The sequence below is a fragment of the Astatotilapia calliptera genome, chromosome 1 (assembly GCF_964374335.1).
Source record: "Astatotilapia calliptera chromosome 1, fAstCal68.1, whole genome shotgun sequence".
NCBI lineage: Eukaryota > Metazoa > Chordata > Actinopteri > Cichliformes > Cichlidae > Astatotilapia > Astatotilapia calliptera.
The window spans coordinates 23,588,620-23,613,453 of NC_137422.1; the positions used below are offsets into that span (position 1 = coordinate 23,588,620).

The following is a 24,834-nucleotide window of genomic DNA, read 5'->3' on the forward strand; positions in this document are numbered from 1 at the left end:
AAAACCACAGTAACTATAAGTTCTTCTTGAAAGTCTTTTGTATTACACGCTTTTGTTTTTATTGTCATGTCCACCTACGCTGTGAGTCGTGCTAATGGTTATCTAAGATCTTGTGCATCATAATCTTAGGTAACTATAAGAAAAAGATGCGACAATAATAAAACCCATACAGGTCGTGAATAATCCTCCCACATCTGTAGTGGAAATGTTTAAAAACAGCTACAGATTTTATTGCCCAAACATGTATAAATTTGTACTTTGTACTGCCTTTTATAGCCACTTCAAAAAAATAGGTCACCTGAGTACAAACAGACCAGCACTGCTAACCAACATATGTACTCCAAAAATACAAACATATAACTGTTGCAGACTTAATAATACTGCAATATGACAAATTAGCATCTGTCTATTTCTGGACCTTTTTTTTTATATTTTTAGAATTTGTTTTTCTCAGCTGCACGTGGACAATCACCTAAAACTTTTAAATACTGCTCCAGAAACAAAGAGAAGCTGTGTGCGGCTGAACATGTCGGTTCATATCAGTGGTGGTGTTTGAAAACTTCCTTTGCTCTGGTTAGCCGCACTCCCAAAGTCACCAGATGAGTCATCACCATAGTTAATGAATAACCAGGTATGAATGTGTTGCACAACAAGGTGAAGACATGAATCAAATGAATGTTAACAATGATTTTATATAGCGAAATAACAAGCATTTACAGTTTCATAGAGCATTAAACGTTTTAGGGGTATCTCACTACACAAACAAGTGGGTTTGTGGAGCTGCTGAGTTAACATGCAAAATAACTAATGTGTATTTAGAGAGATAGCCCAGCAAAGTGCCCTTTAACCCCATATGATTTATACAAAGCCCAACTTCTGTGCTTTAAAAGGTTTACAGACTGGGTTACAGCCAGTAGTTGGAAATATTTGACATCATTCTTCATCCTGTAGTTAAATAATTTGTTTGCATATTCCCCAAGAGCATAACAAATGACATCTAGGCTGTCAGACATAATGTGTTTTAACTTGCCTTAACTTTGTCATGGCAATGAAGTGCTGTTTTGACACCTGTGTCAGCTTTCAGTTCAGTATCCATCATCACCACGCTACCACCGCCACATTAGCTCCTCAGAAGCTTATTTTTCACAAGCTGCTGCCCACCTGTCAAAAGCAGCTTTTCGTTGCAGAGCCAAGATGGATATCGCTGAGGCTACCAACATGTGTCTGTAGCTGTTTGCCGCAACCTCATGCAGTCTGTGGTCAGCACTGCTTAATGCCATATGCTAAACTTGAGCTGCATTCAGTGTCACATGAGCCTGCAGGGATGCTCTGAATGGACATTTATCTGTCGTTATCATTTTATCTTGGGCAGTTTTTTTTCACGTGTCCGTAGCATGCATTTCCCCTTTGTTATCTTTAGCCTCACCTTACCCAGGAGGCTCTGATTTCACTCCATCATCTGTTCGCTACTGATATAGACGTGACCTACTCAACTTCAAACCGTTAGCTTTAATTGTTTATGCACTACGGTTTGTGGCTGAGTTAAATATTTATTTGGCAGAGAGATCAGTGGATTTGATCAGCTGATGTAAACACAACACCTGATCTGGACATTCTGGAGATTGTGTTTCTGGGTAAAACCAATTTATCCTTAGCTAGCTTTTAGTAATAACCGCTTGCACGGGATGCTAAGAAAAATGGATTCAGCTGCAATATATACTGTAAGTTCTCAGTAATATATATAGCAGGATGGAGCCACAGCCTATATTAAAAAAAGATGTTTGGTTTTGGTGCCCACATTTTAACTATATGTCTAATTTTTGAAGTCAGGCAGACACCACACCGTGTCTTTGTCCTGACTTCCTCCTCTCACCCCAACCGGTCACGGCAGATATTCGCTCCTGTCTGACCTAGTCCTGCTGGAGGTGTAGTACTGTCAAAAGGGATTTTTTCCTTTCCACTGTCACTAAAGCGCTTGCTCATAGGGGGTCATATGATTGTTAATGTTCTTTACCTTACAATATAAAGCAACTTGAGGTGACCACTGATGTGATTTGGCGTTATATAAATATAACTGAAAGTGAATTGAATTAAACCTCCTATTGAGTGCATTACACAAATAAAAAAATATTTCAATCACCAAAATTGGAGCACAGATTTCTTAAATGAGCTGTTAGTACAACTAATTGGAAAGGAAGCTTTAATATTTCTCTCAACACAGTACTCCATTAAAAAATAATTAATAAAGGGAGAAACTATCCATAAGTACCAATGTCTTTGTTTTCAACCATGCTGTAAACAGTTTCTATAGCTAAAATTGGGTATTTTAATATGAGAGTCTGTGTGGATTGACTTGCTTCTGGATTTTCACTCCAAGAACTGGGATTTTTAGTACTTCTGCTTTTAACATTGCAATCCAAGAGTCTGCTGTTTGGAAGTAATCTATTTAAGTTAAGAGCGTCTCTCAATGTTTTATAAGCGCAATGTCTCCGTTAAAAAGAAATGAAACATTTCTTTATCTAACTTTTATTCTTACTTTTATTCATCAAAAAGAGCTCTATGAGTTATTTATGTGAGCCCTGTATGTCTTATACTATGATTTACTAATTAAATAGGATTCTTTAGCAGATTTCTATTACAAAAAGGAGAGAAATGTGGGGGGAGCCACTTTTATGAGTAAGTCATAGTATCAGTTAGACAATGCTAATAATAGTTTTTAATTATTTTCCATATGGGTACCCTCTGTTAATATAAACTACTGTAAACAATAAAGACAGTGTTCTATATACAGCCACAGCTGCTCTGTTTACTGTATGTTAAATCTCCAGTCATTCAGTATTGTAAACAAACCCAAAATAAATACAATTATTTCTGACTTCCATAATATGGTGGAGGGTAAATAAACACAGAGGACTGACAGTGCGTTTAACCTTAGTATTCTTAGAAGACCTCATGAAGGAAATACTGTGCAAAGCAGGCGGTTTCTTAATGGAAATGCAAAGCCTGCCAGTATAACAGCAACGATAACAAGTGTGCTTGTCTTAATACCGCTTGCATAAAACAGAGACTGCTGTTTTTAGGACAGTTCATTGTAATTTTGGAAAAGCTTGCTCAGAGTTTATTTTAATCTGGATTTATGCTTTTCTCAGTTGCTCTATTAGAAGTGCAAGGGCACGATGAAGGAGGCCTCCATCTAAATTTGTTCACATAAACACTTTGTACCCCTGTTAGACAGTTTGACCTGCCATGGGTGTTAATTTTGGTCACACGTGCTGACTCCCACTGTGCTTGGCCTCAGCCTTCTGCTTTCGAGACCTTAACAGCTCCAATAAAGGCATGCAGTGAATGTGTGAAGAGTTCAAAGCAAAGACGGTTCATCTGGAAAATGCTACATTATTTTGATCCCAGTCTCTGTTGGAATAACACAGAGCAGCCATTCATCGTCGGCTGATAAACACATTCCTGCCTGGGCAACATGCTAAATATACACGGAAATGGAGCCAGTTAAATGACTCTCATTGTTTGAAGTGGGAAAATAGTGCAGCGGGAAACATTTTCTGTTAAATCTACAATTAAAGACGGTTTGTTAAAGGGAGTGTCTTGTGAAAAAATCGGGTGAGAGGAAATATTTCTAGCCCTTACTGATGATTGAGATAAAAGAGAGAGATGTACAACCTTGAAGTCACTGCAGATAACACAGACATACTTCTTTAGAGATATTAAAGTGGTTCTCTGTACTATAAATCAGTTGTTTTTAAATACTTTTTCTGCCCAAGGCACACTAAAGGTCCTGCCAAACTCTTAAGCCACACCCAGGTTTTGTTTCGGGGTTTTGTTTTGTTTTTTTGGGTAGAGGATGAGGAAGCCACTTGCAGCTTCCCATTTATGCCATATAAGGGACTGAGGAAATGATGTACATGCACAAGTAAGTGTAATGTTTACAAAGGTTCACAAATGATGGTTATTTTGTACCCTAAAACACATAAAATTATACCAAAAATACAAAATAATGAAAACAAACTATTTTAAGCAAGAAGTGAACCCGTAAAGGAGTTAACTGCTTAACAAATCAAGACCCTAACTCAACAAACTAACCTGTGTAAATCAAGAACTTATGCTATATATTAAAGGAATAGACCATTTTTAAATGCAAGGAGGGCAGAAGAGGAAAAAGGAGGGGGAAACCCCAAGGACAATCGATTAACTCAGTGCAAAGAACTCCCATCCCCCCCATACTGTCACAGCTGATAGTTTGGTCCACTTGTTGGCCATCTGTATTTCAATGGCTCCACCCATAGTTTCCGCTTTTAACAAACCAGGAAAAACTGAAGCAGCAGGACGATAACTCAAAACAGAAAAAGTAATTAATGCATCTCATAAGTCTATTTGTGCCCGTCAGTTAGAATGCAGCGTAGTGTCATTGAAACAAATTTATAGATTTAACTTGTCCAAAAACATGAATTGTGTGCTATGTAATGCCATTGAGTCAATGCCATTGACTGTGGTAATGACGTGGTAGAGTGAAACCTTAAACCTGCGTGTCTGACTTGACTGAATATTGCCACATTTAGGTTATTTCACATGACATGTGTTTTGTCTGGTTTCTCTCAGAAAAGTTTTGTCTCCCAAAACTTGTTTTTAGCTTGTTAATCATCCCCCCTCCCAACAGACGAGGCATGTTAACATTCCTCATCCAGGGAGCTTTTGCTCTGATCACCTTTTGTGTTATTTCGGTGATGCTTTGTCTGCGCTTGTGGTTAGTTGTGGTTTGTTTAACACAGAGAAGTTACTCTGCTGTTAAACTGTTAATCTGGCCTTTGATGTTTAATGCTTGTATAACCTTAACTTAGGCGTACAGAAACTAGAGAATGAACTAAATTTTCTTTTGACAGATGTTTTAAGGGGGAAATTAGTCCTGCTAATTTAATTTCATGAATCATGTAAAAAACATTATTTATGTATATATATATATATACATCTATATGTGTGTATATATATATATATATACACAAGTTTTGTTTTTTGTTTTGTGTATTTTATGTTCAATATAGGTATTTGTTGTGCCTGAAAATGAATAAATAAATGAAATGAAATGAAATGAAATGAAATATGTATATATTAGTAAAAAAGTATAATCACTAATCTAATCTCAGAGGTATTTTAATATATAAGTCCAACAATACAGCATAGGTTTTCTACATTGTAAAAAAATAAATAAATGCTGCGTTGGGTGTAAAGAAATAAATATGTAAATTTACAGTAAAAGTTCTGTTAGCTCTTTGCACAGTGCCCGCCCTGTGATTTTAAAACAAAACTAAAATTAATTGTCAGAATGTCCTTGTTTTGTTTTATGTTTTTTGTGTGTTTACTGTGAACTCACTGTAAAAATCATAGATTTCTATAGTAGATACTAAAAAAAAAAAAAGTATGTCATTTAATGTCTTATCTGTTATATATCTTTGGTGTAGTATGAATGATCATGGATCTTTATCAATAGGAAAAGTTGTAAAACCTATGAAGACACACTTAAGTCTAAAATGTATGCCCTTCTTCACATTTTTCAAAGCTGCCCAAATTGCTTCGCCAGATTGGAGTCTTTAGCGGGCCAATTCTGGCCCCCGGGCCTTATGCTTGACACACTTGCATTAGACAAATTAAGACTGATTTTGGTCATGTGCAATGGAAAAAATCAGTCCCTGTTTTTTTGTGGGTAGATGATACTTGCTGGGCTGGATGTCAGTCTCTTTACCTACTACGTGCAGTTAAATGTTACTGTCACAGTTTTAAATGTGTAGCATATACAGTATATTCTGAGCTGATAATAAACCGATGATGTCTGGTGAAATTGGTGACAGACTAATTGTAAAAGCCGTGTGTATGTGCTTTGATATCAACTGTATAAATAAGAAAAAGAAACTGATTGTCAGGCAACTGATTTGGGTCCAGTGGGTCAGAAATTTGGAGCAGAAGAGCTGAGATGAGTTTTCTCAGGTTTAGCTAAACCTGCATTCTGGAACAGGGACTCTTAGACATCAGATTAACAGCCCGTCCTCTGTGTTTGTAGATGATGTTGTCACGGCTCTGATGTCCATGCATTTCCCTCTTTCTCTCCCTTTCAGACACGTGATGACTTCCTGGGACAGGTGGATATCCCCTTAAATCAAATACCGGTGAGTGCTTGGCTGTAGAAAATTCATTGTAATACTGATGTCTCTAATCTAAGATCACAGTAGGCTGAATGTAATTTGGTTTTCACTGTGTGAGCTCTTAGCTTCAGTCCCACCTATGGCACCATTTAAATATAAACATGGACATCCTTATTCTACTGCCTGTTCCACATCAGTGTGCACAGTTTTGGAAATACAGTCTGTTGTGTTTATGTTATGCTGCTGCTTTTGTTTTGTTATAAATACAGCACCCACAAATTAGCCCTCACTGTGCACGGTCACTGTCATTTCACCCATTGGTATCTTAAAAGTGTTATGATCCTGAGCTGAACAGCAGATTTATTCATGCAGTGTGAAGAAATGAAAGATTTCCTTTTCTTATTTTGTTTTCTCAGACAGAAAATCCTAACAATGAAAGGCCATACACATTCAAGGATTTTCTGCTTCACCCACGAAGGTTGGCATGATTTCATGGTTATTTAATCTTTTGTCTTTCTCTGTTTTACATTCCATTTCCCATATATTGGCTCACTCATTTATTATTTTTTTTAGCATTTTGGATATTTATTTCTTCCACTAAAAACAAAGAAAACAAAAAAATTATTTATTTACGTTTTTGCCATTCCCACACAGTCACAAGTCCAGAGTTAAAGGTCATCTGCGTCTAAAAATGACCTACCTGCCAAAAAACCCAGGTTCAGAGGAGGAAACTGCAGATCAGACTGAGGACAACGATGTAAGTTTACGCTTAGTGTTACGAATGCTTTTGTGTTAGCAGTGCTTCCATTTGTTCAACATGAGTGTCAGGTCAGTTAGTAGTTGGTGCTGAATTTAAGTCCTTGCACTCGCTTTTAGAGCATCACACGAAAATGTTTGCATTAATTTGCATCTTTAATTGTAAGGAGTGAACCAGAATCTGTGTTTTTATTACTATTAATGTACATATGATATGACTAAGCTGCATAATTTCAAATTTATGCTATAGGTGTATCTGCTAGGAGGCTGAGGGGTGGCACTGCAGCCCGTCAGTATGTTTCAGCATGATGACAATCCCAAACACACTGTCAATGCAAAAAAAAAAAAAAGCATACCTACACAAGAAGACACACAATGACACTTTCAGTCATGAATTTGCCTCCCCAGGGCTCAGACCCTCAACACTATAGAGGCAGTGTGGGATCATGCTGACAGACAACAGAACAAAAGACAGGCAACATCCAAAGAAGAGCTTTGAATGACTTTCAAGAACTACTTCTGAAGGCTACTTACAGAAATTATCCTAACTCTTGGCTAAGAGAGTTCAGGCTGTGTTGAAGAATAAAGGGGCAGGGTTATACAATTATTGACTTTCAGGCTCATTAAAATTGTACAAACTCTGTTTCTTTTATATTTGTACATTTCAATAAATCAGTGCACCAGTTTCCCATTTTTCTGAGCAAAAGATGAAGAAATGAGGGGTGATTTAAGACTTTTGAACAGTATTGTAAATTAACATTTAGATTTAGATTAACTTAAATCTTAACACTGCGAAGTTATTAAACTGTTATGGCTCGTTTTGACAAGCTGGGTCACATTGAGATCCCAGCTATAACCTTGGCCTTGTCACCTGGTTTTCAGCGTTAGGTACAAAATAGCTTGTGGTTCATCTCCTTACTGACAGATCAAAGCACAAGTCAGAGTGTCAGGTGTATAAATCTCTTACATATACACACACGATACTGCACATCCATGATACTTTCTCTAAATCTCAGTCATTGTGAACTGTATTGTGTGTGTGCACCAACGTGATTTCCACCCTCATCTTTAGCCATGAATGGATGTACACACTCCCTTACTTTGTTTGCATATAAATTCACTGTTTGCACCACAAAAATTGGGAGTGGAATTTATAGAAAGGAAATGACAAAGCGTGAACGTGTGTGAAACTGAGACAGTCATCTGAGAAATGTAGGAAATAAGAATCCCGAATACAAAAAACTATTCAAAGAAAAGGGTAAAGTAGGCCTTCAAGGCCAAAGCAACCATTATGCATAGCTGCAGCTATTTGCATGCCACTCACAGTTACCAAGAACAGTAATAGTAAGGTACCAGATAAAGTTTAGTACACACAAAGTTATTTGCACTGAACTTTGTATATAGTAACTTGTACATATTAATATCAGTAGCTGTGTTTGTAAATGTGAAAAAGCTCTGTGAAAATGGCCGTTTAATTTTATTTTCCAGTAAGGCGAGACTTTTTTTTTTATCTCCAGTTTTCCATATGTACAGCTTAGTTTAGTTCTTTAGCATTTCAAAATGATGTCCTCCTTGTTTAACAGCCTGGTTGGGAACTTCTGGAGACACATGATATGTCAGGTCCCAGACAAAACCAGATCCTGCCTCCTCTTCCTCCTGGCTGGGAGGAGAGGCAAGATAATCTGGGAAGGATCTACTATGTTAATCATGAAACCAGAACCACACAATGGCAACGGCCCACCACGCAGTAAGAAGGCTCCCATATCCTATAAAAAAATTAATTTAAAAAACCCTTTTGATGCATTTCATTAGTGAGAATCTAAGTGTCTGTCTCCCCCTGAACAGAGACGGCAATTTGGAAGTTCAACGAAGACAGAACAGTAATACGGATGCGGCGCATGTTTTCATAACACGCAGACAGATCTCAGAACATGAGGATAGCACGCAAGAGTCTCCAGAGGTAACTCTTTCATTTTTTGTTCCCTGTTTCCTTGTTATGTCCCAGGATTTCTGATAATGTTGATAAAATTAGAGAACAAGTTTCATGGTTTAACACTTGAGTCCAACCCTTTCATAATGCTGTTTTTGCTGCAAAAACTTCGAAACCCACCCAACTCTGCAGTACTTGCTTAGCACCAAACATCCAACATAAACGTGGTTAGCATCTAGCTGGTTAACACAGTAGCAAAGGAGTCTGCTGCTTGCCTCAGGATATAGTCTATAGCAGTCTGTTAGGAATAATCAGAAATGTTGCTGATGCTGCCTTCTCAGTGATGTTCTGCTTGGAAATATATTTAGTACATAAATGTAATCTTAGGCTCCTTTTGCCTTCAGAGCTGCCTTAATTTCTTTATTGTAAAGATTTAACAAGGTGCTGGAAGGATTCCTCTGAGATTTTAGTCCATGTCGACATGATAGCATCACACAGTTGCTGTGCATCTATGATGTGAATCTCTCGTTCCACCACATCCCAAAGATGCTCAATTGGATTGAGATGCGATGTGCTGAAGGCCATGTTATGACAGTGAACTTTCTGTCAGGTTCAAGAAACCCTTACTGAGATGATTTGAGTTTTTGGAGGATGGATACACCGTGGTCATAAAGGAATGGACATGGTGAGCAGCAATAGTTAGGGAAACTGTGGGGTTTAAATGGTGCTCATTTAGTTCCCAAGGGGCCCAAAGGTTTGTAAGAAAGCATCACCCACACCACCTCCAGTATTATATGAGGCAGAATGGATTCATGCTTTCATGTTGATGCCAAATTGTGACCCTGTGATGTGAATGTCGCAGCAGAAATCAAGAGTCTCTGGAGCAGGCAACATTTTCCCAATTTTCTATTGTCCAATCTGGTGAGCCTGTGTGAACTGTAGCCTCAGTTTCCTGTTCTTAGTTGACAGGAATGGCATCCGGTGGGGTTTACGGCTGCTGTCGCCCATCTGCTTTGAGGTTTGGAGCAGTTGTTTTGCATTCAGAGATGGTCTTCTCTTAAAATCCTAGTACATCAGCAGTTTCTCAAATATTAAGACCAGCCCGTCTAGCCCCAACAAGCATGCTGCATTCATAGTCAGTGAATTCACCTTTCCTCCCCATTCTGATGCTCAGATTGAACTCAGATGGACACTGTGCATTTTCAAAATCAGTGCAGGACATGATCTTAATTAATCCTTTTTAATAGTGATACAAACTGTTGCAGTGTTGCAAAGACATGCAATGGTACAATTAAGCTCAACTTTGACCTATGGAGGAAAATGGCAACAAAGGGCATTGCTCACATGAGCAGGGCTAATCCAAAACAATATCAGTAGAAAGTTCAACAAGAATAAAACACAGGGCATCTGGAAAGAACCATGAGGCACCTGAGAAGGATGCAGGATGTGGGTACCAGGAAAAACAAGAGAAGACTGTAAATACACAGGTGTGATTGAACACAGGTGAAACTGATGGGGGTGGAGCAAAGGGAGTCGGTGGAGAAAAGGACAAAGACAGGAAGTACTGATTAAGTAGCTCTTAAAAAAGATTATAGAGCCCAATTCATTTGATTTTTATGTATATATTAAGTTAATTCTACCATGTGCAGGCTTACAGGCTTGTAAAAAAAAAAAGGTTAACTGCACAGGGATGTTTTTAAAACCTGCTTTAAGGTTTATCAGTTTTAACACAGCCTAAGCAAAGCAGACGTCATGCGTCGGGCTCGTCTTCTCAATCCGCTGTATATTTAAACAAAGAAGTTCAGATCTTTGTCATACTACCTCTGACAGCCCTGCACTGCTGTTGCTTCATTGGAGTCTCCTCTCTGTCATCATGTAGAGCTGGGAGATCATTACAGAGGATGATTCCACCCAGTACCACAGTAGTAACCAGCTCAGATCACCTTCACCCCGCACCCCAGTGGAGTTCCACTCACTGTGCGATGAAATGAGGAGCGTTAACATCGCTGCCGCAGCTGGCGAGCAGCGCCCCTCCCAGATCGTGAGTTATGTTCTGTGTCGCTTGAGGTTTGACTTACTGAAAGCAGAGGGGGGGAGTAGGCTCGTAATCATATAAATGTGAGCTGAGAGTGGGAGAGTGGTGGAAAATTTATGCACATTAATGGCCAAGTGGTCATCAGAGTCATCCTTCCGCTCTCCTGCAGGATCACACCAGTAATTCAAGGCATTCCAGTCGCAGAGGAAGTGCCCAGACCTCAACAGGAGAGGAACATCCTGCTAATCCTGTGGTGAGTGTTTCGCTCTCTGTTGAAGTCCCCAAAATGTTCTTACATCTGAATGCTTCAGTCTTTATGAGTTCACTTTTCAATCATCTTAGACTGTCACAGTTCCTGTGGAGGGACATTTAAGGAATACAGCATTGCTAACTGCGTTATAGATTTCTATGTGGAATATTGCGTTTGCTAGAGTTTGTCTGTTTGCTAGATTCACAATTAATAATCTGTATCACGATTATTCCCACAGGTTAGTCATTTGACCACTTATACTATTTTTGTGCATACAAAAAACTTGTCACTCCAGATCAAATCTGAAATGCCTTCTCATGAATCGCTGCATCTTGTTTTCACTCTTTTGCTGAAAGCTCTGATTGCTGATTTGTGTCTGTTGCTGTTGGTCCAGGTGTTGTTGTTTTTAGTCCACCGTGCTGTCTTTTATAGAAATTATTACCGGTCATGCTTTTTATTTGTTCATGTGCATTAGAAAGTTTAGAATTCGAGTTTCTATATTTTATTTTGAAAGTTCAGTCCTTTGTAATCAGCCCATCTTATCTTCCCTTAGTGTCACAAGCCTGAGTCACACAGGCCTAGAGAGCAGTCAGCAATCCCTGCCAGTCATGATTGATTTAGTAAATATGTTTATTGAGTTATCTTTTTCCTGTTTGTGTCAGACTTTCTAGTTTCATTACTAGTGAGCAGTTGGTGAGTGTTTGCATATGTTTGGCATCTTCCATACAAATTTTGGACTACTCCAGTAATCTGCTAGCAACCAAATCAATCACAAGAGGGTTTCTGACCCAGCACTACTAGTCCCTGACCTCTGTGTGAGGTAGCTGTCACAACAGTCCTGTTATTCAGCCAGTGAGTCTCTCATCCTGTGATGGGCCTCATCAATGTGGCATCTTGGACTGCAGTTGGTGGCCATAGGCTCTTCAGCCTCTGAGCTTGGAGTAATAAGGCTCCACACGAAGTAGTCAGACCACAACGGAACCTGGCCAACAAACTGGACAGGATACATTAATAATAATCCATTTGCATAGAGTGCCTTATAATGACTGTCTGTATGATTATGGTGGAAATTATATCATATGCCAAATTATTGTCCTTGAATTATCGTCTTGAGAATGTATTTACTTATTTTTAATTTGACAGCTGCTTCCAACCTCAACTGGGTTACCTCCAGGCTGGGAGGAAAAGCGAGATAGTAAAGGAAGACGCTACTTTATCAACCACAACAACCGAACCACTACATGGACACGACCTCTCGTGCAGGTACTTCAGCATTCATATCTTTTTATTCACATTCTGCATAGAAACCTTTGTTAAATCCCGGTTTTTTTTTTTTATTAGATTAAAGCTCTAAAATAGCACTGTTCTGTCAATTTTCCCCTTCAGTGTGTCTGTTCTCGATTTAGAATCTCACTGGAGTCTTTTTATTTGTACAGAGAACTTCAGAGGCAGCACCAGCACCGTCAGCACCGTCAGCAGCAGCAGCAGCAGCAGCAGCAGCAGCGGCACAGAGTAGTGCAGGCTTATCACAAAGCCCTACACCATCCCAACCATCAGCAGCAACAGAGGAGTCTCCTCAGCACACTCCAAGCCCCGAGGCCACGCGAGAATCTGGCTTCCTGCCGCTCGGTTGGGAAGTTCGCAGTGCACCCAATGGAAGGCCGTTTTTCATCAACCACAATACCAAGACAACTACCTGGGTGAGAAGATAGCAGCCAAAGGCTTTGAATGCACCTGTGTGTCCAATTCAGAAAAACTAGACTGGGTTTCAGTTATTTAGTTGACTTTTTTTCTAATCTGTGCCACAAAGAAAGTGAATTTCCAAGCTGTAACTCACCACCATCTCTTGTGTGAGGATTTCCTCTCTGACTGAAACACACCCTGCTTGTTTTTCTCTGAACAGGAAGACCCCAGGATAAGGATTCCTGTACAAATGAGGAGGAGATCCTCGCTTGATCCTTCCGATCTTGGCCCTCTGCCGGTAAGTTCAGTAACAAGATGCAACACAGGCATCAACTTTTGAGGATTACCTATCAGGGGAAAAAGCCTGCTAGCCAAAACATTAAGACCACCATGCGTAGTGAAGTCCAGTCCACTTGCGCCACCAACGCATCTTTAAATCTTCAAAATAGGGGACTGAGACATTGGCAAAGGAAACTTTTAAAGTCCAGTGTTTTTCAAGGTTGCTGAGTCTCTCAGCATATCCCATAGTTTCCTTATCAGATTTGAGGTCAAGTCAACACTTTGTTCTGGAAATATTGAATGAAGAGGTCATATTTTGAAATTGTCATGTGACAGTTGCAGTTTTCCTGCTTAAACAGGCCACTGCAGGCCACATACACAGTGGGCTGTGTGGTCTAAAGAAATTCTTATTGAATTTTTTCTCAACATATGGCTATTTATAGGAAAAAGTATGTTGTGGAAAAAATTATACATTCAGAATGGGATGTTTAATACAAGTAAAATTTAATTAAAAAAATTAAATGAGAAAAATAATCCCTAAAGACATTATAATATCTAAGGTAAAAGAATTTAAACACATGACCATTTCACAATACTTCCATAGAAATGTACATGTGTTAATCACTTAAAGCATGTGACAAAATGTGTTACATTAGCCATGCAGTGCATAAAATCAGACTCTCATTTCATTTTTAAAATAAATGTTTTGTTTTCTGAAACGATGAAAGAGCAGATTTCTTTTTAACTACCCAGAGCGCCAATCTGCATCCATCAGCTGCGTGCTTCACATACCTCTCCCAGTTAATACAAAGGTGCAAGAGAAAATAAGTGATTCATCAAACGGCCCATCTTCTTTCATTGTTCCGTGGCTCATCTTCATCCCACTGTAGGCTTTTTATATCAGTGGACAACACAGTAAGCTGTGACGCACTTTCTTTCTCTCGCAGCCCAAATTGAGGTTTTCATCAATTTCTACTACATTCGCTCTTCTGTAGGATCAGATCGCATGGATCCACCTTCCTCCCCTTATGCACAGCAGTTAACTTTGTGCACACTTGACCCTTCACCATTTATCCTCTTAGACCACTGTTGTCAGCATCCGTCAGTTACCCGTCTATGAAAACATTTTGTGTCCAGCTCATTGGCTGCCCGTTTGCTTGCTGCCACTCCTTGGCATTTCCCAAATTTAACAAGATTATCAGTGTTATTTACTCCACCTGTCCACCTGCCAGTGTTTAAGGTTTTTTTTCTCTTCAAGTTTTAGTAAAAAGCACAGGTGGGACACTGCATCGCTACATTCTCAGAATATATTGTCCCAACTGTCCTTAACCATCTCAGTTGACATAAAGGTGATTCTTTTCTTCCACTTTTGTAAAAAGGCATCTCCTTTAGGCCTTTAGCGAGAAAATCGTCCTCTTCTTTATAAAGATGTTACTTCACCCATTGTTTAAGACCTGGTGGGTCAAGTTTATCCCAGGTCTTTGTTATAGTTTTAGGTAAGAAATATTTTTGCAAAAATGACTTTTTAACAACAACAACACCCTCTTTAATTGCTCCAAGGTACAGTACCATGACATCTACTGAAATTTCATAACCTGGCATCTTAGAGCTACACCTATATTCTCTTGAAATACTTGAATTTTACTTAATTTCCAAAATATGTGGGAGTTGTTATGACCACACTGTCTCCAGGATTGCTTGCTTTTAACATAAGGTGTAACAAAAATCAGATGTTTAGTCATTTCCTTGAGCTAGTTGATGTCTCATCAGCTGTTTCTATGTTTATTTCGTTTCCCTGTTTTGTTTGAATGTAATTGGTATCATTGCGTTTCCGTTTCCTTGATATAATTTAGAGATAATTGTCCCGTTAATCTGTTTATGTGCTTCAAACTATCCATCACTGCATTTCCTTTTTGAGACTAATGGTGGTTTTACTGTTGTGGCTGAACACTGTATGTGGTGCCCTGATTGGTTTGCTGATGTGATCTTTAATCTGCCTGATTAATATAGATTTGATATTTTCTTCATTTCTAGCCTGGCTGGGAGGAGAGGGTCCACAGTGATGGCAGGGTCTTCTACATAGATCACAGTGCGTATGATGTGTTTAAGTCGAAAACATCTTTGATTAGTACATTAATCTGTTTTCTTGTTAATATATGCTTTTTGATATATTTTATTTCATAGACACAAAGAACACACAATGGGAAGATCCCAGATTGCAGAACGCTGCTATAACTGGACCAGTGAGTATGACTTTGAAAGTTGTTGTTGCTGTTGCTGTTGCTGTTGCTGACCTCCATCCTTTGGTGATTACAGGCAGTGCCTTACTCTAGAGACTACAAACAGAAGTATGACTACTTCAAGAAGAAGCTGAAGAAACCGGTGAGCATCCTCAAAAGCTCTTACTGATTGTAGAGATCGACCTGACACACTGTGATATTTTATACTTAGAAGTGTTTATTGAAGTGACACACATGTATGTTTCGGCACCCAGCTCCTCGACTTTCCAGTTGGTTGTCAGCACACACACTTCCCTCTGCTCTCCAGCTTTACTGTTTATAAAAGGCAGAAGCCTCATTAGACAGATCCCCACCACCTATCTCTCCAGCCTCCTTGGCATTGCCCCCTTGACCACTTTTCCCCTGCAGCTGACCCAGGGATACCACCTCCGCCACACTGATTTTCAACATAACTTCTTAAAGGTAACCGAAAACTCACCACTGTGCTTTTGTTTTGTTTTTTTTAAATGTAGGCGGACATCCCAAACCGCTTTGAGATGAAGCTGAAACGAAATGCAGTGCTGGAGGACTCATACCGACGCATCCTCTCGGTCAAGAGGCCAGACCTGTTGAAGGCACGACTGTGGGTGGAGTTTGATGGAGAAAAAGGACTGGACTACGGTGGCGTGGCCAGGGAGTGGTTCTTCCTCATGTCCAAAGAGATGTTCAACCCGTACTACGGGCTATTCGAGTATTCCGCCACGTGAGTCTTTATTTTTGTATTCAGTTGTTGTTACTTGTAGTTTTCCCACTTTTGGAAATTTTTAAGCAATTATATGTTGCACGAGTGATGTGCATCCTCTACACTGACAGCTAAAATGTGGACAAAAAGATGTCAGTGCTTGTATTTACTTCAAATCCAGGACTTCTGTACAGTTCCCGAGATCGATATATTAAATCACTGCTAATTTCAATGTGTCTCTGTGAGGTAACGATGTTTGGGATGATGTATTTTTGTTTAAGGGGGCATATTTACAGGTCATTATGCTTTATTAACCTTCATTTTCACTGTAAATAGGAACTGGTTGAGTCCTGTAGCAGCATGAGTGAGTCAGGGGGAGTATGACAGATAAGAGGCTGACAGGAAGCTAGTGGGATAAGTGTAAAAAGGGGGGGCTGATGCATTCAAGGGAAAAGGAGAGGAAGAGGCTAATTTTAAAGCGGTGGGGAGATGTACTACGAATTTTGAGCAATGCGTAAACCTGGGGGTTTATGCAAAAAGCAGCCACAGGCATGGGAGTCTTCAGCCACTCCCAGATACACAAAATGACACAGAGCACGTTCACACCAGGGAACAACAGAGAAACACAGGGAGAAAAAAAAATAGAGCTGACACACACACACAGAGGAATGAGGAAGAGGTGCTGCAGACATTTACACACAAAAGGCAATCGAAACTCTCTTTGGCTGTGAAAATGTGGGCTGAAAAAAGTTTCAATCAAAATCTCCAACCCTGGTGATACGAAGCACATCAAATAACTGTGGTATATGTTACAGCAAAGGCCTGGACCAGCTCTCTAAGGGCATTTTCACAGCTGTAGATCATTTATCCTGGCTTGAATCAGCTGATGATTTTGCACAAGCTTTTCCCTGTGATTTGGCTTCTTTTCACGCAGAAAAATCCAGGTGAACCAAAATGTGTCACTACAAACCATGTGAGAATGTTCAGTCCGGCTATCTGGGCTAGGATCCACAAAAGTAGTAATTGTTCCTACTAACATTTGGTGCTGCGGCTTGTTGACCTGTGGGAAGATTGGTGGTTCAATGCCATTTTCCACGACCTTTGGCAAGATACTGAACCTAAAGTTGTGAGAGTGTGAACATCAGGTTAAAAAATGCTATTGTATGAATGAATGACACTTGTAGACAGAAAGCTCTGAGTGTTCAAATTGAGTAGAAAATGCTATGCAAGTACTACTGCATTTACTAAAGACACTTTCCTGATCTGCCTTATGTTTTAGGGACAACTACACACTTCAGATTAACCCCAACTCAGGTTTATGCAACGAGGACCACCTGACCTACTTCAAGTTCATCGGTCGCGTGGCAGGCATGGCTGTGTTTCACGGCAAACTCCTCGATGGTGAGTGTCACATGGCTGCTGAAAATGGTCAGATATTTTAAGAGTTCTTCATGTAGCAGCAGGAAGTATTTTTATCTGAGGAAAGTGAAAAAATTACCTCACTGTCTTTCTTTGTGTGTTGTTGTCTGCGCTTTATTGTTTGCATTTTGGTAACTTTTCTGGGTGTTTGTGCATGGTTCTGGGCAGGAGTCCCTCCATTTGAGGCTGCTGGCTTTCTCAAGTTGTTTTTACCTCTAGCTGTAAAAGGCTGATGGGGTATTGTCGTCACCATACAATGGTCAATGGTCAACTTTATTGTCCCTGACGGGAAATTGATTCGCAGTATGTCAAAACGAACAACAAACATACAACCAACACATCACGTACACTCATTAAAAAAATACTATAATATAATATAAGCCTGATAAAACAACCTAGATTTTCCATCGAAAAAAGTGCAATGTGCAATGGCAACAACACTTACAATTTAGTGTTGTTAATTAAGATAATAGCACTAGGTACAAACGACAATTTGTGTCACTTTGTCTTCACTGCAGTCATTTTATAACGACGACCTGATGGAAGCAGTTGAAAATCGTTAAAGAGAGGATGATCTGAACACAACAGGACAGAAGTTGCCTTCCTCAGCACCTGCCTGTTATAAAAGTCCACAAGCTGGACCTGAGACCTCCCTGAAATCTTGCCCGCCACTTTAACCAGATTGTTAAGTCTGGTCTTATTATCCATGGACATACTACCGTACCAAGCAATGATACAGAAAGTTAAAACAGATTCAATAAAACTTTTATAAAAGAGAGTCATCATTTCAGATGAAACCTTAAAACCTCTCAACCTCCTTAAAAAATACATTCTTTGTTGGGCCTTTTTCACTGTAGCAGCAAGATGTGACTCAAAGGACAGGGTCTTATCAAGAACAACCCCCAAGTACTTGTAATTATCCACCATTTCAATGGCTGCACCATTTACCACTGTAAGCGCAGGATGAGGGGATGACTTCCTGAAATCAATACTAGACAGGTGGTTGGCGTGGACACCCGTGGCCTTGAAAATCCCATGTCGCCTTGTTCTCAAGATAACTTGAGATGGGATTTTCAAATTCGTCAGATAGGGACATCTACTAAAATCTCAGACAAGTTCAAATCTCGGTGACCACGATGTCGAGGTTTCTCAGATCTTCAGGGTCACGTCTCAACTTTTCTGAAAATCACCTAGGATTTTCACCAGGATTTTTTACCGTAGGTTCATCTTCAGGTTGAGAGGTCACACTGGTGCCACAAGTTTTTTATAATTTGAGAAAGCCAACAGAGGGGACACTCGAAACAGATGACACAGTGCACTCCAGAGTGGTCAGCTTTGCCAAAAAGCAAAGAATAAAAGAAAAAAGCTCTTTGTAACATATACATACTTGACTTTCAGCTCGGTGGTAGAGTCTGTCCTCACTGCTCTCCTGTGCTCTGTTTCACCCACATTAACTCTCACTAACAGTATGCGTAATAGAGAGAGTAAAAGTAACAAGAGGAAGAGGAGCAGGAAAACACACTTACAATCAGCTGACTATAGTTAGCACGTGTGTTTGGAAATGTAAATGGAAGAGGGAGGCATGTTTGGCTTGATGGGAGCTGCTCTTGTTGCACCTTTTTAAAAACGTCACCAGTAAATATCTTTGTAAGTGTTTGCGTATTTGTTTACTTCACAGCTTTCTTCATTCGGCCCTTCTACAAGATGATGCTGGGGAAGCCAATCACCCTCCAGGACATGGAGTCTGTTGTGAGTATGACTGTAGTAATTATTGCATTGGTGTGATTCGGGATCTTGGATGTCATGTAGATCATTTTCAATTAAATGTCTTCTTTTCTTTTCTTTTCTTTTCTTTTCAGGACGGTGAATATTTCAACTCCCTGAAGTGGATTTTGGAGCACGACCCAACAGACTTGGACATGAGGTTCACTATAGATGAAGAGCTGTTTGGACAGGTCTGCTGAACGTCCTTGTTTTTAATTTTAATTTAATTTGTGACGCGGCTTTGTGTCTCTCTGACTGATGCTTCATTTCTTACACCACCACCTGTTCAGACTCACCAGCATGACCTGAAACCCGATGGCTCAGAGATTGTCGTCACCAATGAAAACAAGGATGAATACATCCAGTAAGAAAAATGCTTTTACTTTGTTTTGTTTTTCTCAGTGTGTGTGTAAATGCAGTTTGATGCTGACATGCCGTTTTGTGATTAACAGCCTGGTGATTCAGTGGAGGTTTGTGAACAGAATACAGAAGCAGATGACTGCCTTCAAGGAGGTAAACAGTGGTTTTGTTTTTTTAAACTTGCTAAACACGGTACGGGTATTAAAGACACACAAAGGAATAAAAGTCTGGTATACTTTGTGTTTTAGGGCTTCTTTGAGTTGGTACCGCAAGATCTGATCAAGATCTTTGATGAGAATGAGCTCGAGGTGAGTTTTTAGCTGATCCAACTAGCAAAAAAACCCCAAAACTGTTTCTCAGGGATGGAAAATGTTCAGTGTATCTGCTTTGTTTTCCTCCACAGCTGCTCATGTGTGGTCTTGGAGATGTGGACGTGAACGACTGGAGAGCGAACACAAAGTATAAGAACGGCTACTGCTCCAACCACATGGTTATCCTGTGGTTTTGGAAGGTGAGACAAGTTTCCATACCTGTGGCTAATAATCTGCAGCTGGGGCAGGGACGTCTGTGCAGAAAAGCTTCATTGATATGTATTTTTTTCATGCTTTTTGTTTTGTTTTATTACAGGCGGTGCTGCTGATGGATGCAGAAAAGCGAATCCGGCTCTTACAGTTTGTGACGGGAACATCCAGGGTCCCGATGAATGGCTTTGCTGAACTCTATGGTGAGATTAGAATTATTCCCTCTCTAAATGAACGGGGGTTTTTTTTAAACTATTTGCCCTTGGGTTGATTTCTTTGTTTCTTGCAAATTAATTCCACTTGAACTCATGTTTGTTGTTGTCATCTGATTTTTAATGGTTTTATTTACCAGGCTCTAATGGACCGCAGCTCTTCACCATCGAGCTTTGGGGAACACGTGAAAAACTTCCCAGGGCCCACACATGGTAAGCATTTCACTGTGCTTTGCTCTTTTTTTTTTTATTTCCTTCTTCTTCTTCTGTTTTTTTCTCCCTTTTATATTGGACACAGTTGTTTTTAACAAAGGATCATTTCAGATTTTATTGAAGGTTTTTGCCAACTTTTAAAAAGGATAAAAGCACATTTGTTTCTTCCTCTGCTCTTCTTGCGTTGGATCTTGCAGTGAAGCTTGTAGTATTAGCACAGTTGAGTTTAGCCATTTCAGCTTTGTTATATTTTTTACTGTTACCTTACAAGAATTACGTGATAGGTGGGAATCCCTAAAACAATTAATCATACTCCAGAAAAACACCTTCACCAATCACCGGCCCATCAATCTCCCCTGTAAAATTGGAAAGATACATGGAAAATCACACAAACAGCAGGGATCCACAAACCCAAAAAGACTGGATTTACTCAGATTTTCCCATGAGCCTCTCCCCAGGAAACTCATTCAACACAAATCCTGCACGAAGGCCCGGAGTTGTAACAGCACATATTCTAATAGTTGGTGTTCCTAACACATTACCTAGTCCATATAAGTATAGATATCAACATTATTTGGGGGGTTTCTCCCCCCCCCCCCCCCCACTGAGATCTGATGTGTTTTCAATAAACACTGTGCCTTACAGAACATTTATAGAAAATGGCATTTTATCCATTTATTTATTTATAAATAATAATAATAAGTAAATCCTTTCTCATAGATTTATTTTCTGGCTTCTCTTTGCAACCAGAGTCTCATCGCCCTACTGGCCTTTAGAAAGAGTGCCAGTTTAAAGCATTAGCATCACTTTGCTTTGCCCATGTTTTGTGTTGAAATTGAGCAGCTTGTTGAAAAGAGACTGGTATCAATCATCTATGTACCCACTGTAATGTGGCTGTTTAGTGAGGTGCTGTTATAAGCAAGCTTGTGTTGAAGTCAGACATGACACTCTAAGGTGTAGCCCATAGACCTGTTTGTCCACACATTTGGAACAACGCCTCCTGGTGACACTACAGAGCTACAACATGTAGATGACTGTCTGCAGAGATGTGTGAGCAGTGAGATTGTACCTGGGTTTCTGAAGAGCGGTGTACCCTGGATAACTGTCCTTTACTACTCTAATAATGACCACATTTTATAACTTCATGTTCTATTCAGCATGACCAGAAACTATTGATTAAGGCTGCAAAGTCATCAGGAAAGTGCTAGAAGTCACAGAGCAGGAGAGCTGAAGGCAGTTTTTTCATAAACTTCTGCACAACCAGAAATCTTCATGCAGTCAGACGAGTCTTAGAAAGAATGCAGATTTAAGCACTGGCTTCACTTCCCAGACCAGAAACTTCATCCATGTTTTGTGCTGCTTTCAAACTGCCTACTGTATCTCATAGTGCAGACTTGTGGAAGCCCACTAGTGGCGCATTACTGTCATTCTTAGTTTCACTGGCACATCACAGTGTTTACGCTCCTGCGTGTTCCCTTTTTGCCACTGCTTAAATTTTAACTCTTGTCTGTTCTTTTGCTTCTTAAAGCTTTAATCGGCTGGACCTTCCTCCGTACGAGTCCTTTGAGGAACTGAGGGAGAAGCTTAACATCGCTATAGAGAATGCACAAGGCTTCGACGGGGTGGATTAGTGCATACGTGGGAAATGAGCTGAACTGACATTGCTGTCATTGGAGTAAAGCAAAGCTGCGTGATGCCCCTGGGAAAAAATACAAAAATAACAACAACAAAAAAGCTGTGTATCAGACTCAGGTTTTAACCTGCCGGCTGTGAAGATGGAGAGCAACAAGACTCACATGAGTCCTCTGTCGGGGCCCAGCTGAAGAAAAGACATGAAATCTGGAGTGATGGAGGTGTTTTTACGTCACCCTGCGTGTTGTAAAGTTTACAAATCAGGTTATCCTAGTATTTAATTCTCTGATGCAAGTCGCTCAAAGGTGTATTCACTCTTATTTGTTCTGCGAAAATGCTCATATATTTAAATAACTTGATTCTGTGAAGCGATAAGAGTATCTGAATGTGAATAACAGCTGTACAGTTTATGATAAAAACCTACATTTTAAAAATGGACGTTTGATTTAGTTTTACTCACTTTTTGCCCAGCCACATGCATAAAGACAGATGTGTACACACATCCTTTCAGTCAGATTGTCCTCTCTTAATAACATCAGTGTTTGAAACTGTAAATACATAAACAAGTCTTTCCACTGCATCTTTAGACATGAATGGATGTAACCACTCTTTTTTTTGTTTTGGGGTTTTTTGGGGGGGGGTTTGTTAATGAAACCACTGTTTGCACCTCAGGTTATTTAATTTGGCCATTTAAAAAAGGGTAGTTGTACCAAATGTGAAACTGAGGAACTGATCAGAGATGGCAGGGGAAGAGCAGGATTATGTGATGGACCCATTTGTGGAATCAAAAGCTGCAAGAAAATCTGCATCAGAAGAAAGGTGAAAGTTCAGAGGAAAAAAAATCCTGGCCGAGTTCTAGAAACAAGAAAGCTCATCTGTTTGTACATTACACACTGCCTTAGTTATTAATAATAGTAGTAGGTGTTTAATGTTAGTAAGTCATTTCCACTTCATCAGGCCCCATTTTCTCTATAAAAACATGTGAATGAATAGTCTGAATTACGCCTGAGGTGCACACAAAACTCATTCTTTCTTTGTAGTAAACCGGAGCTCACGGCTTTTGTGCGTGCTTGTTTATACAGTCGTGTTCAGCTCATTTTGGGTCTTATGTTGTCACTTTATTACATGCAGGTCCTTCATGCTCGGTGTAAAAACTATTGCGCTCTAGCAAAGGCAAGAATTTAATGCTTAAAAAAAAAAAAAAGCCATGCTCGCCACTTAATTTGTCTCCATTGCTGTTAAACACTAATTGGGTGTTTCTGTTCAACAGTTTAAAATGTCCTTAAACAACAAAAAAGATTAAACTTTTTTTTTCATTTAGTTTCTTTTTATTTATTTTTTTACTTTTTTTCCATTCCAGTTTTTTTTTGAAGCACTGATGCAGTGTCCCAAATATATATATGTATAGACCTCAGAAGCATTTCTAGCAGAAAATGTGCAGGTTACGTAGGAATGTGAGCAACTGCCGTCAGTCAGTTTGGTGAATCATTGTGGTCGTGATGTGTAAAAACCCGGACCAGTAACAGACTAAATACGCTCTTGTCTGTGTGCAGATTTGGAGAAGTGACTGTCTGCAGTGTTGGACTGTGCTGATGTACTATGCAAATGTGACTGCATTTGTTTAAACTGCCACTTGGGAGTTGCTCGGTGTTGTCGAACAGGTCTCGATGCATCTCTACAGTCAGTATCTGTTCTTGTTCGTTCGATAGCTCCTCGAGCTCAAGTTCAACACTGACTGTTTATAAAGCAGAAGAATAAATAAATGTACATTAACGTTAGAGCTCCTTAGCTTTGCATAAACGTTAGCAGACAGACTGACTTATACAGTTTTAATACGGCGTGTTAGATTTTATGCTTTGATTTTTGTCAGTGAATGACATTTTATTGTCTTCTACTCATCAAGGGTGTCTAATTGCAGCAAAGTGCTCTATTTTTAAGAGTGCAATTTACAAAAACATATATATATATTGTTGGTTGTTAAAATGTGTACAGATTGTTCTTTTCAAAATTAATTACTTGTAGTACCTTTTGTATGCAGTTACTTTGTGAGAAAGTAACTGTGCTTAAGCCGTACTTTGAACTTTTTCTGAACGGTAAGACACGTGTTTACATAACTGCCGTGTTTACAGGTCGGTGATGAAAGGAAAGAAAGTTGTGGGCTGGTTTTTGTCTCTGACGACAGTTTTATATACCTATTCTTTTATAAAGTGAAGCACTTTGTTAATATTGATGAGTCTTACTTCTGAAATCTTTGCCAATCTGTCGCCTGCATAAATCTCTCTTTAAAATCATTATCCGATGCTTTAAGCGCACATCTCTTCAGATGTTTACATGTGAGCATTGCTGAGAGCATTTTTTTTGCAGAGAAAAGCACATTCTCTCCTTTCAATGGTATTTAAATACCAATGCCTTTTATTTGTCATGTGTCATTGAATTCGCTGGTCTATGAAATGAATAGACATCCTGTTGCCTACTGAAGACTAATTAATACGTACTTCATTTCGGATATATCAAACTTTGTTATTATAACACCTGTAAGTGCATTAAATCATCGATGGTGTATGTAAAACATTTTAAAGGGCAGAACAAACTGTAGCTGTTAAATCCCAATGTGATGGCCTATAACACAGAATATAAATGTATTGGAAAAATAAAGACATGTAAAAACACTTA

The 24,834-nt window shown here is 39.4% G+C and overlaps 1 protein-coding gene across 2 annotated transcripts in view; it reads left to right on the forward strand.

Moving 5' to 3' along the window:
- The window catches only part of nedd4a (NEDD4 E3 ubiquitin protein ligase a), a 40,961-nt gene extending 16,127 nt beyond the window's left edge, over positions 1-24,834 (forward strand). Inside the window, exons 1-25 of one of the 2 annotated variants that reach the window (XM_080298823.1) lie at positions 4,340-4,360; positions 6,120-6,170; positions 6,563-6,624; positions 6,801-6,903; positions 8,486-8,649; positions 8,748-8,862; positions 10,712-10,873; positions 11,037-11,120; positions 12,261-12,380; positions 12,554-12,817; positions 13,021-13,098; positions 15,114-15,168; positions 15,264-15,322; positions 15,396-15,461; positions 15,832-16,061; positions 17,320-17,441; positions 19,138-19,208; positions 19,319-19,414; positions 19,514-19,587; positions 19,676-19,736; positions 19,832-19,891; positions 19,987-20,094; positions 20,211-20,307; positions 20,457-20,529; positions 22,058-24,834. In XM_080298823.1, the coding sequence (XP_080154949.1) occupies positions 6,838-6,903; positions 8,486-8,649; positions 8,748-8,862; positions 10,712-10,873; positions 11,037-11,120; positions 12,261-12,380; positions 12,554-12,817; positions 13,021-13,098; positions 15,114-15,168; positions 15,264-15,322; positions 15,396-15,461; positions 15,832-16,061; positions 17,320-17,441; positions 19,138-19,208; positions 19,319-19,414; positions 19,514-19,587; positions 19,676-19,736; positions 19,832-19,891; positions 19,987-20,094; positions 20,211-20,307; positions 20,457-20,529; positions 22,058-22,160 (2,328 nt within the window). In that variant the 5' untranslated portion in view covers positions 4,340-4,360; positions 6,120-6,170; positions 6,563-6,624; positions 6,801-6,837 and the 3' untranslated portion in view covers positions 22,161-24,834. Of the gene's footprint in view, positions 1-4,339; positions 4,361-6,119; positions 6,171-6,562; positions 6,625-6,800; positions 6,904-8,485; positions 8,650-8,747; positions 8,863-10,711; positions 10,874-11,036; positions 11,121-12,260; positions 12,381-12,553; positions 12,818-13,020; positions 13,099-15,113; positions 15,169-15,263; positions 15,323-15,395; positions 15,462-15,831; positions 16,062-17,319; positions 17,442-19,137; positions 19,209-19,318; positions 19,415-19,513; positions 19,588-19,675; positions 19,737-19,831; positions 19,892-19,986; positions 20,095-20,210; positions 20,308-20,456; positions 20,530-22,057 lie in introns of those variants that run through there. The other variant, XM_026169125.2, reaches the window with a different exon arrangement.